Below are 16,064 nucleotides of genomic sequence, written 5' to 3'. Positions count from 1 at the left end.
CTGTGTCAATCAAACAATACCCTTCCCAACCTGCAGCTTTAATTTTTATGTATGGACTACCAATAGTGGTGTTTTCCCTTTCTTCCTGTTCTTCATACAAAAGATCTTCTGCTATCTCATCATACCTCTGTTCCATATTTAGGTTTTCTTTATTAGGCAATACTTTCTTCAAACTTCTAGGTCTACTGGAATTTACTGGAATGTCTGGATTACTATTTACCTCACACACATCCTGACTAGTACCCCGTTTGATGATTTCATTAGGGTTAAAAGCAGAAACTGGTTCACAAATTTCCCTTAATTTGATCTTAACATCATTGTCATCACTGTAATCTTTAAATTTGTCCCAAACAGATTTCAAAATAATCTCAGATGCATCAGCACAATCAACCCCCCTGTCTCCTGATGTATTACTAAGCTGAACTGGCACAATCTGATTCTCATGTGGATTGTAGTTAGAGTTCCTGGCACAACTATTCTCAACACTATTGCTTATAACATCCTCCTTAACTTCAACATAAACTATTCCATCCAATTCACCATCAAAATCTTCTAGTACATAATCACCATTAGCCTTAACATCAACATTATCATCATCATTGCCTGAGCTTACGCTACAAACACTACTAGTATCACCAACATTACTCACAACACCATCTTCACCAACCACATCCACATGAATATCAGACTTTCCAGAAACTTCAGTACGAACATCATTATGACAACTTACATCTGAAACATCACCACACATAAGTTTGTACAATCCAAAATTATCAAAGTTATCCTTACCTTTCATTTCAGCATTAGGTGCTTCTTCTTGATTATATAAATTTGCAATTATATCATCTTCTAAGCCTACTTCATCAAAGGTAGCCTGGTTCCTATTACAGTTGTTTCTAGTATTTTCTCTGATGACATTCCAAAATTTCCTGTCAAATTTAATTTTTTCATTACCTCTATCTACAGATCAATCATAAGCATACTGTCTATACTGGTTAGGTCTCTGATTATAGTGCTGTCTGTTCCGGGTGAAATTAGCCTGATTTTGAAAATTCCTTGCCCCAAACTGACAGACTCCCAGTGGAGCATTTAGTCTTTTAAAGGCCTATGTCTGTCGTTTCCCTGCCTCGGGTTACCTTCTCTCATGTCATTACGCCAGGACCTGTTTCGATTTTCCCATTCTCTGTGTGAATTAAAGTGCTGATCATTCCTACCAAAATTTCTTCTGTCATTGCTATTATAATTATCCCTGTAGTTGTTAAAGTTTCTTCGTTCACTATTATTGTTATTATTTCCACGGTTCGCTTTCCACCCTTTGTGTGATGATCCTACAAAGTCGTTAAATCTGTTGTTTTGTTCAAAGGCTCTATCAAGTTTGTCCACGTATTTCAAGAATTGTTCTATGGACTCATCTGGACCATATACTAAACCCCATTGTACTCTTTTCGGAAGTCTCCGTTTTAGTGCATCAATTTGAGTTAGCTCATCAAATGGCTTATCCAGATGCACTAATTTTTGCAACTGTTTCTCACAATAGGCTTTCATTGTCCCATCAGATTCTCTGTAACTAGGACCATTCAAGAATTCACTTTTGATTCGAGCTTGCTCAGTTTCAGACCAAAATTTGGTTAGAAAACATTTTGCGAAATCTTCAAAGGACATTTCCGCGGAACAATTCTGATTGGCCCACGAAAGCGCCTCACCATCAAGTAATTTCTTTACAAATTTTATCTTAACACTATCTGTCATTATGGACGTGAACTGCTCCTTGCAGAATTGCAATTGTATATTCTTGTCACCGGGATAAATTTTAATGGGAAAATTTCCCCATACCCCATTACAACTATTACTAAAACCTTTTTGCAACATAGTTTCTTGTATTTCTACAAATTTTCTGTCTACAGTTTTTTCGACATTACCTACTCTACTACAAATTTCTGTGACCTTTTTGTCAGAATCAGATTTGAAAGATTCAATTTCGCTTTCAAAAAATCGTTTTGTCTGGTCAAATTCATTTCTCAATTGAGAATGTTCCTCATTTACAAAATCAACAACTTTTTTTAAGTTTTGACTGGTTATTTGAAATTTCGTTACTTAAATCAGTTTCAAGGGCAGAAATTTGGCTCTCAACCGTGTCCACACGACAACTAAGTTCTTTTTGGTTTGACTCAAAAGTAATTCGCCATTCTTCGAGAACCTGATTAGTGTGAGCAATCTGTTCTGTATTTGAATTTATTTCTGATTTTAAATCACACACAGCCTTCGAAATCGACCTGTCCATCTGTTGTTGTGTCTGTTCAATTTGTTGACGTAATTCGGCACGAGAATCGGCCATCTTCGAGTTTAACTCTGAAAACATTTGTTTTAACATTTCCAACATTCCTACACTGTCAGAAGCACTTTCCCTAATAGGTGTACTCGCTACGTTGTCAATACTGAAATCTGCGTCTTTTTCCATTATTTTAGGAAGCAAGTACTTATCTTAGTGTCCGTCGGCGGTCGTTGGTGTCCGTGTTTTGCGAAATTTCTTCAATTCCTGGATGGTTTCGCTTGGTTGATTCACTCCTCTTCTTGTGACCCCAGAATCGACGTATTTACTTCTGAAGAATGACTGGTCCGTCGTATATCCTCTTCTTGTGGTCCCAAAACAGACGAATTTTCTTCTTGTGATCCCAGAAGAGACGTATTTTATTTTGAAGAATCACTGGGTGGTCGTCAAATCCTCTGCTTCCTCCACCAAATTAAAACATCCCAGCTTCCTCAACCAAATTATAACGTCCCAGGACTTTCTGCACCAAATTATAACATTTCAGCTCCTCAACACCAAATTAAAACGTTGCATTAGGAGGTGTCTGCTTCGTGCAAAAGGTCTTGTGTTCATATTGACGACAACAAGTAATTCTTCATTACAGACGTTTATTTACAAACAGAACTGACAGACTTCACAGACTCAACAACTGACTCTCCGAGCTACCGCACTGCATATCCGAACTGAACTGAACTGGCAACTGACAACTCCTAGGTGTATTAATATCTTTCCAAACAATGAGAGTCTTTAACAATGTTTTGTTTACAATACGATAGCAATTCATGACCCAAAACTAAATTAGACATTACAGAATTTTAGTACAGATTAAAGTAAGTAAAATGATCAGTACATATAAATTCTTACAAGCATAATTTCCAAATAGATTTTATAACATTTTTCTACCAGCTTCTGGATAACCTTCACCAGATTTGTACCGATGTTTCCAGAAATATCTTGACATTTGATTCTGGATATTTCTTGAGTGATTTAGAACAATATCTATATGTAAAATGATTTAAATCGTGTTTCAAAACGCAAACAAATCTTTTTAGCAATATTTCTTGATACAAATCGTCTTTCGAAATTAGATTATGAAACAGTTTTCACAAGTTTTCGTATTTTTGCGATCATAATATAGAATTTCTCCATAGAAGGTTCCAGAAGTGTACATTAAACGATCATTCACAGACTTTCTCTTTAGCTGGTGAGTTTTTAAAAGTATCTTGTCCATATTATACGAAATAATTTAGCTCAAAACTGATAATTTATACAATTAATCAGAGCTACAGCAAACAGTGAGTCTTTCTTTTACAAAATGAAATATAATTACAAAATTGAATGAAAATAGGTTACTAACACTAATATATATTTACATTAATTCTATTTTTGTTCTTTCTGTGCAAAATGTCCTAATATTGACACAGTACAATATTTAAACATCACCAAAGTTTCCCTTTACATTTTGCATATCTGTATCGACATCCCCTAAAAGTCTACAGTATGGAATACTTCAATATGTCCCAATATGTCCTGTAATGTTACAATGTCTACAGAGTGTTGACAGGTGACCTTTTCAGATGAATCACATTTTATACTCCATTGGATTGTCAGTTGTTGGCACTTATGGTGTGAAAAGTTTGAGAATAAACACCTTGCAACAATCATTGGGAGGGTCCAGGGAGGAGAAGGGAGCATTGTGGCCCGGGGAATGTTTTTGTGACATTCTCTGTGTGATCTTGTCTTTCTGGAAACCACAGTGGATCGACACATGTACGCACCTACCCTCGGGAAACGTATCCGTACATACACGCAGTTAGGTTTTCCTCGTCACAGTGGCGTCTACCGGCAGGATAGTGTATTGTGTCACACAGATTACAGTGTACGTGTGTGGTTAGAAGATAGTACTCCTGTGGTCTCTATAAACTCCCCAGACATAAACACAGTTGAGAATCTGTGGAATTACCTCATTCGGGCTGTTTGTGCTGTGGATTCTCAACCGAGAAACCTATCACAGCTAGCTGTGGAAAAGGAGTCAGTGTGGCTTCACACCTCTATCAGTGCCTTCCAGAATGTGATTGGCAGTCTTTCTGCATGTCTCATTGTGGTCTGTGCTTTTTACAGCTGATAACATCAGTGTGGCTGGACATGATAGAACCCTACAAACATAAAATGCTGAAGGCATTCCTTTTGTCAGTATCTGTGTGTAATTCCATGTTAACTGATAATCATCTCTAAATACTTTATTACACAATCATAGGTCTGTGCTTAATGCAACAGCCTTTTCCCTCTATTCTGCAGTACATGCATTTTATTTTCTTTGTGTTCATTTGGGAACCTAACACAAAAACTTACATTTGGTAGCCCCCATATGTACCCGAAAAAAAAAAAAAAAAAAAAAAAAAAAATGCTATTGGCATCAAATTATATAGAGAAGGTGCTTCATATATAATTTGCTACATAATATAGAAAGAATATAAAGTTGGGTCATGATCCTAACATCACTTCATGGACACTAACTTGCACAATAGTAACTCAGTACAATCCATTCCAGGATGTGCAGCAGTGGGAGGTGCCTAACGATTGGAATGATGTGCAGGATCCACTAAGCATCGATAAAGAGGTGAGTGCATCTTTGTATTCATCTTGTGTTGTAAATATTAGCACTGTGTGGGGTGGAATGATAATTTATCTATAATTCACAGAAAAGTGAATGGTATTTTTAGGATTTTGAACTTATGTTGCAAATCTTGTCATAACTTGCTGGAAATAATTACAAAACCACAGTCTATCTCAGTTCTCTATAGATAGTATGGTGCAAAGAAAAAGCTTACTTGTTAGTAAGTTGCTCCCTCAAAACATCTTCCTTTTAGATTGTTTCAAAGTATGCTAAGCAGTTTGACTCCTGTGTAATATAGGAACTGATATCTGCATCTTTTTTGTGGTGCCATGCCAGGTGATAAGCACAGTCTTTTGTGATGTTACAGATATCATGACCACTGTCTCTGGCAGCTGAAGGCCAGACTGCAAGCAGCAGGGGTAACTGGGTCACGATAAGAAGGGTGGGAAGGGGAAGGGGGTAGGGGTGGATAGCAGGGTAGGGGTGTGGAATGGTAAAGTGCTGCTAGTGGGAGCTAGCAGCGATGAGGTTGTGAGGTCGAGAGAGGGTAGGGCAGCTAGGTGTAGTCAGGAGGTTAGACTGGTGGGGGGGGGGGGGGGAGGGAGGGGAGGGGGCGCTGCTAAGAGAGCAGGGCTATTGGAAAAGGAGAAGTATAAAGACTAAATTACCCATGGTCTAAGGGTAGCATCTTTGATTCATAATCAAAACATCTTCAGTCCCGGGTTATAATCAGCATTGGCGGCAGAAGACTTCCGGCATAAGAAGTCAGCCTCATTCTGCCAACGGCCTTGTCAAAGAGGGCAGAGGAGCGGATAGAGGTTCAGGGAACTCTCTTGTCCTAGGGGTGGGAAATTGCCCTTAAAGGTGGAAGAATCAGCAATGATCAACGACATGAGGATGCAGAAGGCAATAGAAACCACTGCATTAAAGACATGTAATGTGTATCCACAGGACATGTGGCCTGTAGTTGAAGAAATGTCATGATGATCTCTCCATTGGCAAAAGATTCCAGAATAGTCCACCATTCGGATCTCCGGAAGGGGACTGCCAAGGAGGAGGTTACCATGACAAAAAGATTGAATAATCAACGAAAGGATAATGTTCTACGAGTCGGGGTGTGGAATGTCAGAAGCTTGAACATGGTAGGGAAACTAGAAAATCTGAAAAGGGAAATGCAAAGGCTCAATCTAGATCTAGTAGGGGTCAGTGAAGTGAAGTGGAGGGAAGACAAGGATTTCTGGTCAGATGAGTATCGGGTAATATCAACAGCAGCAGAAAATGGTATAGCAGGCGTAGGATTCATTATGAATAGGAAGGTAGGGCAGAGGGTGTGTTACTGTGAACAGTTCAGTGACCGGGTTGTTCTAATCAGAATCGACAGCAGACCAACACCGACAACGATAGTTCAGGTATACATGGCAATGTCGCAAGCTGAAGATGAACAGTTAGAGAAAGTGTATGAGGATATTGAAAGGGTAATGCAGTATGTAAAGGGGGTCAAAAATCTAATAGTCATGGGCGACTGGAATGCAGTTGTAGGGGAAGGAGTAGAAGACAAGGTTACAGGAGAATATGGGCTTGGGACAAGGAATGAAAGAGGAGAAAGACTAATTGAGTTCTGTAACAAGTTTCAGCTAGTAATAGCGAATACCCTGTTCAAGAATCACAAGAGGAGGAGGTATAATTGGAAAAGACCGGGAGATACGGGAAGATTTCAATTAGATTACATCATGGTCAGACAGAGATTCCGAAATCAGATACTGGATTGTAAGGCGTACCCAGCAGCAGATATAGACTCAGATCACAATATAGTAGTGATGAAGAGTAGGCTGAAGCTCAAGACATTAGTCAGGAAGAATCAATACGCAAAGAAGTGGGATACGGAAGTTCTAAGGAATGACGAGATACATTTGAAGTTCTCTAACGCTATAGATACAGCAATAAGGAATAGCGCAGTAGGCAGCACAGTTGAAGAGGAATGGACATCTCTAAAAAGGGCCATCACAGAAGTTGGGAAGGAAAATATAGGTAGAAAGAAGGTAGCTGCGAAGAAACCATGGGTAACAGAAGAAATACTTCTGTTGATTGATGAAAGGAGGAAGTACAAACATGTTCCGGGAAAATCAGGAATACAGAAATAAAAGTTGCTGAGGAATGAAATAAAAAGGAAGTGCATAGAAGCTAAGATGAAATGGCTGCAGGAAAAATGTGAAGACATCGAAAAATATATGATTGTCGGAAGGACAGACTCAGCATACAGGAAAGTCAAAACAACCTTTGGTGACATTAAAAGCAACGGTGGTAACATTAAGAGTGCAACGGGAATTCCACTGTTAAATGCAGAGGAGAGAGTAGATAGGTGGAAAGAATACATTGAAAGCCTCTATGAGGGTGAAGATTTGTCTGATGTGATAGAAGAAGAAACAGAAGTCGATGTAGAAGAGATAGGGGATCCAGTATTAGAATCGGAATTTAAAAGAGCTTTGGAGGACTTATGGTCAAATAAGGCAGAAGGGATAGATAACATTCCATCAGAATTTCTAAAGTCATTAGGGGAAGTGGCAACAAAACGACTATTCATGTTGGTGTGTAGAATATATGAGTCTGGCGACATACCAGCTGACTTTTGGAAAAGCATCATCCACACAATTCCGAAGACGGCAAGATCTGAAAAGTGCGAGAATTATCGCACAATCAGCTTAACAGCTCATGCATCAAAGCTGCTTACAAGAATAATATACAGAAGAGTGGAAAAGAAAATTGATAATGCGCTAGGTGACGATCAGTTCAGCTTTAGGAAAAGTAAAGGCACGAGAGAGCCATTTCTGATGTTACGGCTAATAATGGAAGCAAGGCTAAAGAAAAATCAAGACACGTTCATAGGATTTGTCGACCTGGAAAAAGCGTTCGACAATATAAAATGGTGCAAGCTGTTCGAGATTCTGAAAAAAGTAGGGGTAAGCTATAGGGGGAGACGGGTCATACACAATATGTACAACAACCAAGAGGGAATAATAAGAGTGGGCGATCAAGAACGAAGTGCTCGTATTAAGAAGGGTGTAAGACAAGGCTGTAGCCTTTCGCCCCTACTCTTCAATCTGTACATCAAGGAAGCAATGATGGAAATAAAAGAAAGGTTCAGGAGTGGAATTAAAATACAAGGTGAAAGGATATCAATGATACGATTTGCTGATGACATTGCTATCCTGAGTGAAAGTGAAGAAGAATTAAATGATCTGCTGAACGGAATGAACAGTCTAATGAGTACACAGTATGGTCTGAGAGTAAATCGGAAAAAGACTAAGATAATGAGAATTAGTAGAAATGAGAACAGCGAGAAACTTAACATCAGGATTGAGGGTCACGAAGTCAATGAAGTTAAGGAATTCTGCTACCTAGGCAGTAAAATAACCAATGGCGGACCGAACAAGGAGGACATCAAAAGCAGACTCGCTATGGCAAAAAAGGCATTTCTGGCCAAGAGAAGTCTACTAATATCAAATACCGGCCTTAATTTGAGGAAGAAATTTCTGAGGATGTACGTCTGGAGTACAGCATTGTATGGTAGTGAAACATGGACTGTGGGAAAACCAGAACAGAAGAGAATCGAAACATTTGAGATGTGGTGCTGTAGACTAATGTTGAAAATTAGGTGGAGTGATAAGGTAAGGAATGAGGAGGTTCTACGCAGAATCGGAGAGGAAAGGAATATGTGGAAAACACTGATAAAGAGAAGGGACAGGATGATAGGACATCTGCTAAGACATGAGGGAATGACTTCCATGGTACTAGAGGGAGCTGTAGAGGGCAAAAACTGTAGAGGAAGACAGAGATTGGAATACGTCAAGCAAATAATTGAGGACGTGGGTTGCAAGTGCTACTCTGAGATGAAGAGGTTAGCACGAAAGGAATTTGTGGCGGGCCGCATCAAACCAGTCAGTAGACTGACGACAAAAGAAAAATAAAAAAAATAAAAAATAAAAATAAAAATAAAGACTGGGTGCATTGGTAGAATAGAGGGCTGAAATGGGAACAGAGAAGGGGCTAGATGGATAAGGACAATCAATAATGAAGGGTGAGGACAGGAGGGTTATGGGCAATTAGGATATATTGCAGGGATAGTTCCCACCTGTGCAGTTCAGAAAAGCTGGTGTTGGTGGGAAGGATCTAGAAACAGTCATTGAAATGAAGAATATTGTGTTGGGTAGCGTGCTCACCAACTGGGTTATCCAGTTATTTCTCGGCCACAGTGTGTCGGTGGCTATTCACGTGGTCAGAAAGCTTGTCGGTGGCCATTCACGTGGTCAGAAAGCTTGTCGGTTGTCGTGCCTGCGTAGAACACAACACAGTGGTTGCAGCTTAACTTGTAGATCATATGACTGATTTCACACGTAGCCCTGCCTTTGATGGGATAGGTGATGTTCATGACCTGACTGGAGTAGGTGATGGTGAATGTATGGGACATGTCTTGTATGTAGGTCTATTGCAGGGATATGACCCATGAGGGAAGGGTTGCCAGGAGGGCTTGTGTAGGGATGGATGAGGATATTGTGTAGGTTTCTGCCAAGCAGAATACCACTGTAGGGGGGTGGGGGGGGGGATGGGAAGGATAGTGAATCCGAACCAATGGGGGCATAGTAACCGTCCACAATAGGGCATCCTGAGTGATTGGGTTTATGGACTTTAGGAATCATGTCGAAGGTAAGAGTGCAGGGATGGCAGGGGTGAGGGGAGAGATCAACTCTGCGGAGAGGTTCTGGGATGGGCCTAAGGATTTGAGGAAGGCTGGAAATTGTGCTGGATTTCTGGAGTGGGGTTACTGGCAGGGTTGGTAGGGGGATGAATCTGACAGCTGGTGGAGTCCTTCATCCAGGTAATCCCTGCAGTTTGAGACAACATTGATGGAACTCTTGTCAGCAGATAGGATTATGAAGTTAGGATCATTTTCTAGCTGCTGGATTGCGGTTCTTTGTGCAGATGTAAGGTTAGTTTGCATGTTGGTGGATTTGGGGAGTGATGGTGAAGCAAGGTTTGAGGTTAAGATATTCTGGAAAGTTTACAGGAGGTGATTTGGGTGCAGTGGGGGTGGATCATGGTTGTATGGAGGAGTGAACTGAGTCGGGCAGGGTTCAATGTTGGTATTTAGTTGAATCTGATTGGTAGCGTTGGTGTCAAAAAGGTTTTCCCACTGTAGGGACTGGGAGAACGAGAGAGGTCTGTAACACGTTGTGCATGATTGTATTTGGAATTAGGGCAAAAGGTGAGGCCTTTGGAAGGGACTGATACATCTGCAGGATTTGTCAGCTCTGAGGGGACATGTGGGATGGTTGGAGATTGTTGTATAGGTGGTGGATAGTGGTAGTCCAAGGCAGGAGTAGGAATTGAACAGGGTGGAGGGTTTTTTGAGGTGGTGTTGTGCATGTTCTTCTAGTTCCTGTAGGGCAAGACTTTAGATGTGTGTTATGCAATCCAGTAGTTTGGAACTGCATCAGTGATCCAGAGCATGGTATTCTTTGTCGTCATCATTCAAAAACACCAAATAAATCTGTCAGCATACCATGGCTGTGTCTTCCACTGCTGTATCCATTTATCCTTTGTGTCGGAGCAATGTGATGTGGTGTGAACAACCACCATATCCTGTGATCTGGCATTATGTTGACATCCTTGTGAATTGGTGTCAAACCACTGACAGCAACATTACGTGCTGGATTTTCTGGACTGACAGTAATTTATTTATTACTTCCAGTTTCATTGCATGGATCCATTAAAATGATAGACTTCTTGTGTTTTTCTTTGAAACATACAGAGTAGTAGCTTTATAAACCAGTGTAGGTCATGTACACTCTGCATGTGCCTAATCTGATGTGGTAGAAGTTTGTCAAGAATTACTTCGATTTTGGCAATGTTTAACTACCTACTATGTTTCTAACAGGGCAGCGGTAGAACCATGGTTTAACAAAGGTGAGTAGAACTTATTCCATTTGTCATCAGACATTTTCACCTTGTATAAAGAATTACATTTCTTCTCTGCTAGTTTGTATTTATGGATAATGTTTGAGCATTCTATTTAGCTTTACAGCTTTTGTTAATTCTGGCACAGCTGAATCGAGATGCTCTATCACCTGACAAAAAGTGACCAGAATAATGAAAATCTAAGTTAGTGAAGCATAAAGTGTCTGAGGCATATCACCCACCAAATGATGTCATGCGGTTTTGGTAAATGTATCAATAAACCGCATGACTACACTGGTAAATGTATCAATGTGTAGTTGGTCTGATTGGCCTTAGTAATTTTACTAAATTTGATGATTTTAACACAGATGTAAGTTCACAACCTTTTAAATATAGTAAGCTCGTACACTACACCACAAACACTAAAATAGATTATGCTACAATCAGCAAAAACATTAGAGATAATGTAAACTACAGTTTGTAGTGTCTCTGTTCATGTCGTGTCTGAATACTATATTTAAAAGGTTATGAAGTTGCATCCGTATTAAAATCATCAAATGTAGTAAAATTATTAAGGGCAGGCAGACCAACTACACAGGTAAATGTACTCATAAACCACATGACATCGTCATTTGGTGGGTGATATGCCTCGGATACTTTGTGCTTCATTAACTTAAGGTCATCACTGTGGAGCACAACACTCATTTCGAATCCTGTTTCTGTGGTGTTGTGCTGAAGAAGAGAATTTTTGAGCTGCTACGTGTTTTCTGGCATAAACTGTCACACTATTGCTTTCATGGCATTGGCTGCAAGAACTGTTTGCTAATAAGTAGCCTTCTAATTGGTAATATATTATTTCCCTGGACTTTCATCTGAGTTAATACTAAAAATTGTGGTTACTGTTCCTTTATGAATATTTGCAATATGTAGAGTTTGTTTCTGAGGTATGGTGCATTTAAATGCAACATCTTTAAAGGTGGTATTCCTTTGCTGGATTACTGTTTTGCATGAGGTACATTTACTTAAGTTACATTTATTATTACAGTAGCCTAATGCATTATTTGGGCATTTATGATTGTGTTGCAATAATTATAAATTTTACAGCATGGATTTTCTCCAAGTACACAGTGACACATCTGAACTACATCCCTGAAGATTAGTTGACAGTACAGTATAAATTTGCTACATGATGCCTGTATAGTGCCACCTTCATAACTCTAATCATTACATTCAAAGGAATTTATTAGACATGGAAATACAGGGAAGTGGATTGATCATTTCTCTGTGATTTTGCTTGAAAGTTTGTTGCTCTCCATGCCTCACCTTAAAGGTTATTTTCTTTCAGCTGTTTCAGGAATGTCCATCTTCAGAAGACCACCTTATGTCCAGCACATTCAATATTGTCAAAACGGAGTATGAGGATGATGAGGGCCACACAGGGAGGAATGATGGTGGGGAGGTGAGTCACGTTCCTCTGTAACACGACGATCCTGTTATTTGGGCACTCCACGTGTCATTATGTATAATTGTGCATTGGCAAAGGCTTCTAATGAGGAGAGGGTTCGACTTCTTGAAACAGACTATGCAGTGCTGTAGGTTAAGGTCCAAAGTATCACACCCTGCAGCCATTCACCCTGCTGGTCTCTTGTTTGTGAAAAATGGCCAAAAAAACATTTTGGTATTTGCGTGATGTTCTACGGCTTTAAAAACAGTTATGTTAATCAAAGTATTTTCACAGTGTAGTGATTATCATGAGGATGTCGCATGAAAAAGGTTGTGGGTTTGAATCTTGTCAGCTGCATTGAAATATCTTATATTTAAACCTTTATTGAAATTTCTGTAAGCATTATTTTCATTCAGTTAACTGGTTTAAATGTAGTTTTTTTGCTTCTATTCCTTTGTCACATCATTTTAATCAGCATGTTAACTGTGTCAGTTGTTCTCATTTCTTCTTCCTATCATTCATTCATTTATCAGTCATAACTTTTACACATTTAAAACTGCTGATTTATTGGTTAAAAACAAAACACGAATCTATTGTATGGACTGTGCAGTGGTGTCAGAAATGCTTTTCTCATTACTAGATGTCCATTATTTTTAATGAAAATTGTCACATAAACATTTAAAACATAAATTCTTGCTGCACTGTGTACAAAGTAATGCAGATGAAGATTGAAACAAAAGAAGGGATCATAACCTATGTAAAACAAGATTCAGCAAAATGAGGAATAAACATAAGGGGTGCAATAACATGAATGGAAATAGAATATGATAAAAGAGAAGTAAATAAATTGAAATCAGTAAATAATGATTATTAAAATCACATTCACAGAGATTCCAATTGGAAAAGGAATTATAGGAAGAAGAAATGACAGCAATTGAAACAGTTAATATACTGATTAAAATGATATAACAAAGGACTAGAAATAAAAAAAATTACATGTAAACCACTTACTGAATAAAAATAATGGCCAGTCATTTCAATATAGATTAAAAACATAAAAAAAATTCAAAGTGCATGACAAAATTCAAACTCAAAATCTCTTGTGTGCAAGGATCGCACAATAACTTGTAGTGCCTCAAGAATTTCGGTGTAAATTCTAGAAACACTCGGTCTTCCACCATCTCAAACACCCAATATTTTAGGTATGAGTGCGGGAGAGAGAGAGCATTTCTACCAATCCACCTGTTTCCATGTGCAGGTTGGAAGTTTGTTATTAGAAGACTGTAAGAGGTGCAAGTCACTGACAATGACAATTGTTTTCCGCTATTGCCACAGAAGACATGATGAAAATTTAAGGAATAATTATGGAACATTCTTTGATGTGTCAGTGAAAGTGATTATTGTAGAAAAAGACAAGAAAACAATTGACTATATACTTTTAACTCACTTCATGTCTTGGACTTGGTGAAGTCAAGTTGCATGTTCATATTTTCATATGGGTTTCACACCAACTATTATGTCTCAATGTACTTAAATATTTCTAAACCTCGAGATACGAGTGAGGCAATGGAGATATTTATATCTCTAAGAAGAGAATTTTGTTCTGCATAGCAGTTCTAGTACATCGTTAATCAACGAGTACGTTGACGCTAAAGTTCATATATGTGATCAATAGACTACAGAAATAAGAATGTATTATTTTCTGTCATGAAAAACATTTGATTTTGGCAACCAAAGCCACAGAAGAGAAGACGCCAGCTTTTTGACTAAGAAGATTGGGTGTGGAGAGTAAGCAGTTTTCACACACGTACAGCTTTGGCCGATGCAGTAACCAGCCACTGATGCCAACCGCACCAGTTGCTGCTCACTAGTGCTGACTCTGTGTCTGCTCGCCGCCGATGACACTGAAACCAACATTCGATGCTGCTGGCACCACTGCTGTCCATTGGCATTGATTAAACATCCGCTCACCAATGCAGCTAGAACTCTACGACGGGTGAGCAAAAACCAATAATTATTTGGTAAAGTTGAGGAGACGGTTGAATGATAAACTGTTTAGTGTAGTTCCTGTACTCAGTGGTGAATTTTCTTCTGGGTGATTATTAGGTCTAAGATCAATAAAATTATGGATCAGGAACATCAACAAACTTCAGAACCAAGCAGGGCCATTAAAGTGACTTGGGAAATGTCAGATCGGTCTGAAGTAGTGATTTTAATCAAAGCTCAAAATGCCCAAATTGCAACTTTAAGTGAAAAATTAGATGCACTGAGTGCACATTCAACCACTTTAAGGCAAGAACTAAATGTTAGATTAGATGACGAAAGTGCTAAGTTGGATGACCAGAAGACTGATTCAGCCACTCTAGGTGAAAGATTAGATGCTCAGAGTGAAATTCTAAGTAATCAAAGTGACACTTTGAACAGTCAAGCAGCAAATATAGTTTTATTAAAAACTGAAATTGACTCTAGTTCTTTGAACACTGATGTTAATCAACTATTTACTGAATTTAACCAGAGACAGGATGAGCAATTTCAGAATTTAGCTAAAAAACTAGAATTGATATTGAAGATAAATACAATAATGTAGAATCTGAATTTAGTGAAAAATTAAAATTTTGTGAAAATGTATGTAATGTTAAATTTAATTATGTAAGACAGGAAATGAATACTTTGAAAGAGAGCACAGGAAGTAATGTCGATTATTCAATCAAAAATCCCAGGTGTTACTAGACGCATTGTTAGTTTGCAAGTAGATAATATAGGATAAAGTTTTAAAGGAAAAATAGCCAACTTTGACATTATAAATGTAAGTAGTTTGGCGGAACCATTTGAACTAATTAAAGATCGAGAAGTTACTGAGAGTATAATCTCTGGAAACATTTTGATGGTTGCTTTTTCCAAACTTAATGATGCTAGCAAGGTTATGGATGACTTGTGCGAAGAATTCAGACTTGTCTGTGACAAAGTAGAAAATAAAACAACTTTACTTGTGTTTCCTAGTAAAGTGGTAATTGTTTTGCTGTGGGGAGACCTTCACACAAAATTTAATGTGAAGTACTGGTCTGCATTTGCTCAAGTGAGGTTAATCTCAGATCAATGGGATCCGGGCAGAGTCACATTTGTCTTCCAGGGACGTTAACATACTGTGTTAACGGGAGGAGTGACGACTGTCGGATCCCTAGTTGTTTTCGGTATTTCTTCTGTGCTATTTTTCCTGTACCAAATTCCCTTCAAATCTTGAACTATTCTGTAATCTATTCTTGAATTCTTAAACTATCCTATAGGTTTAGTATATATGAAACTGGAATATGACTACAAGATGTACTGGTTAAAGAAGATCACAGATAAACAGTGACCTCTAGAAATGAAATGAAACAAATAGAATATTATATTAGTGGAAAGTATAATATGAGAGTATTAATTAAACAGAGTGATATTGAGATGACAAAAACTGAATAGAGTATTGTATGTGTGCAAAAGATAGTAATGTGGTTAACTAAACAGCTAATATGTTATAGTAAGGTGAAGGTGAGAATGTCGTTTCTGTAGGAGAAATTTAACATAATACCTCCTCCGGCTTCTAACTCAAGTACTGGTGAAGTAGGAATCCTGGGGAAGGGGAAAAAGGGCAGTATTGTGACAGAAGTCACACATTTAAAGGAAGTGGTCTGGTAAGTTTGAATTCAATGCATCAATAGTCTTATTACATTTCAGGTTACAAATGTCCAAGAAGATAACACTTT

At 38.5% G+C, this 16,064-nt stretch overlaps 1 protein-coding gene across 6 annotated transcripts in view; it reads left to right on the top strand.

Annotated features, from left to right (window-relative positions):
- Positions 1–16,064, top strand: part of LOC126292120 (zinc finger protein 701-like) — a 170,085-nt gene that overhangs the window by 35,047 nt on the left and 118,974 nt on the right. For 3 of the 6 annotated variants that reach the window (XM_049985951.1, XM_049985949.1, XM_049985947.1), the window contains exons 3-4: positions 4,860–4,928; positions 12,223–12,336. In XM_049985951.1, the coding sequence (XP_049841908.1) occupies positions 4,860–4,928; positions 12,223–12,336 (183 nt within the window). The remainder of the gene's footprint in view (positions 1–4,859; positions 4,929–12,222; positions 12,337–16,064) is intronic. The other 3 variants (XM_049985952.1, XM_049985950.1, XM_049985948.1) reach the window with 1 other exon arrangement.

The sequence above is a fragment of the Schistocerca gregaria genome, chromosome 9 (assembly GCF_023897955.1).
Source record: "Schistocerca gregaria isolate iqSchGreg1 chromosome 9, iqSchGreg1.2, whole genome shotgun sequence".
Taxonomy (NCBI): domain Eukaryota; kingdom Metazoa; phylum Arthropoda; class Insecta; order Orthoptera; family Acrididae; genus Schistocerca; species Schistocerca gregaria.
Note: the sequence above shows the minus strand (reverse complement) of the source record. Positions and strands in the feature narration are given on the sequence as shown.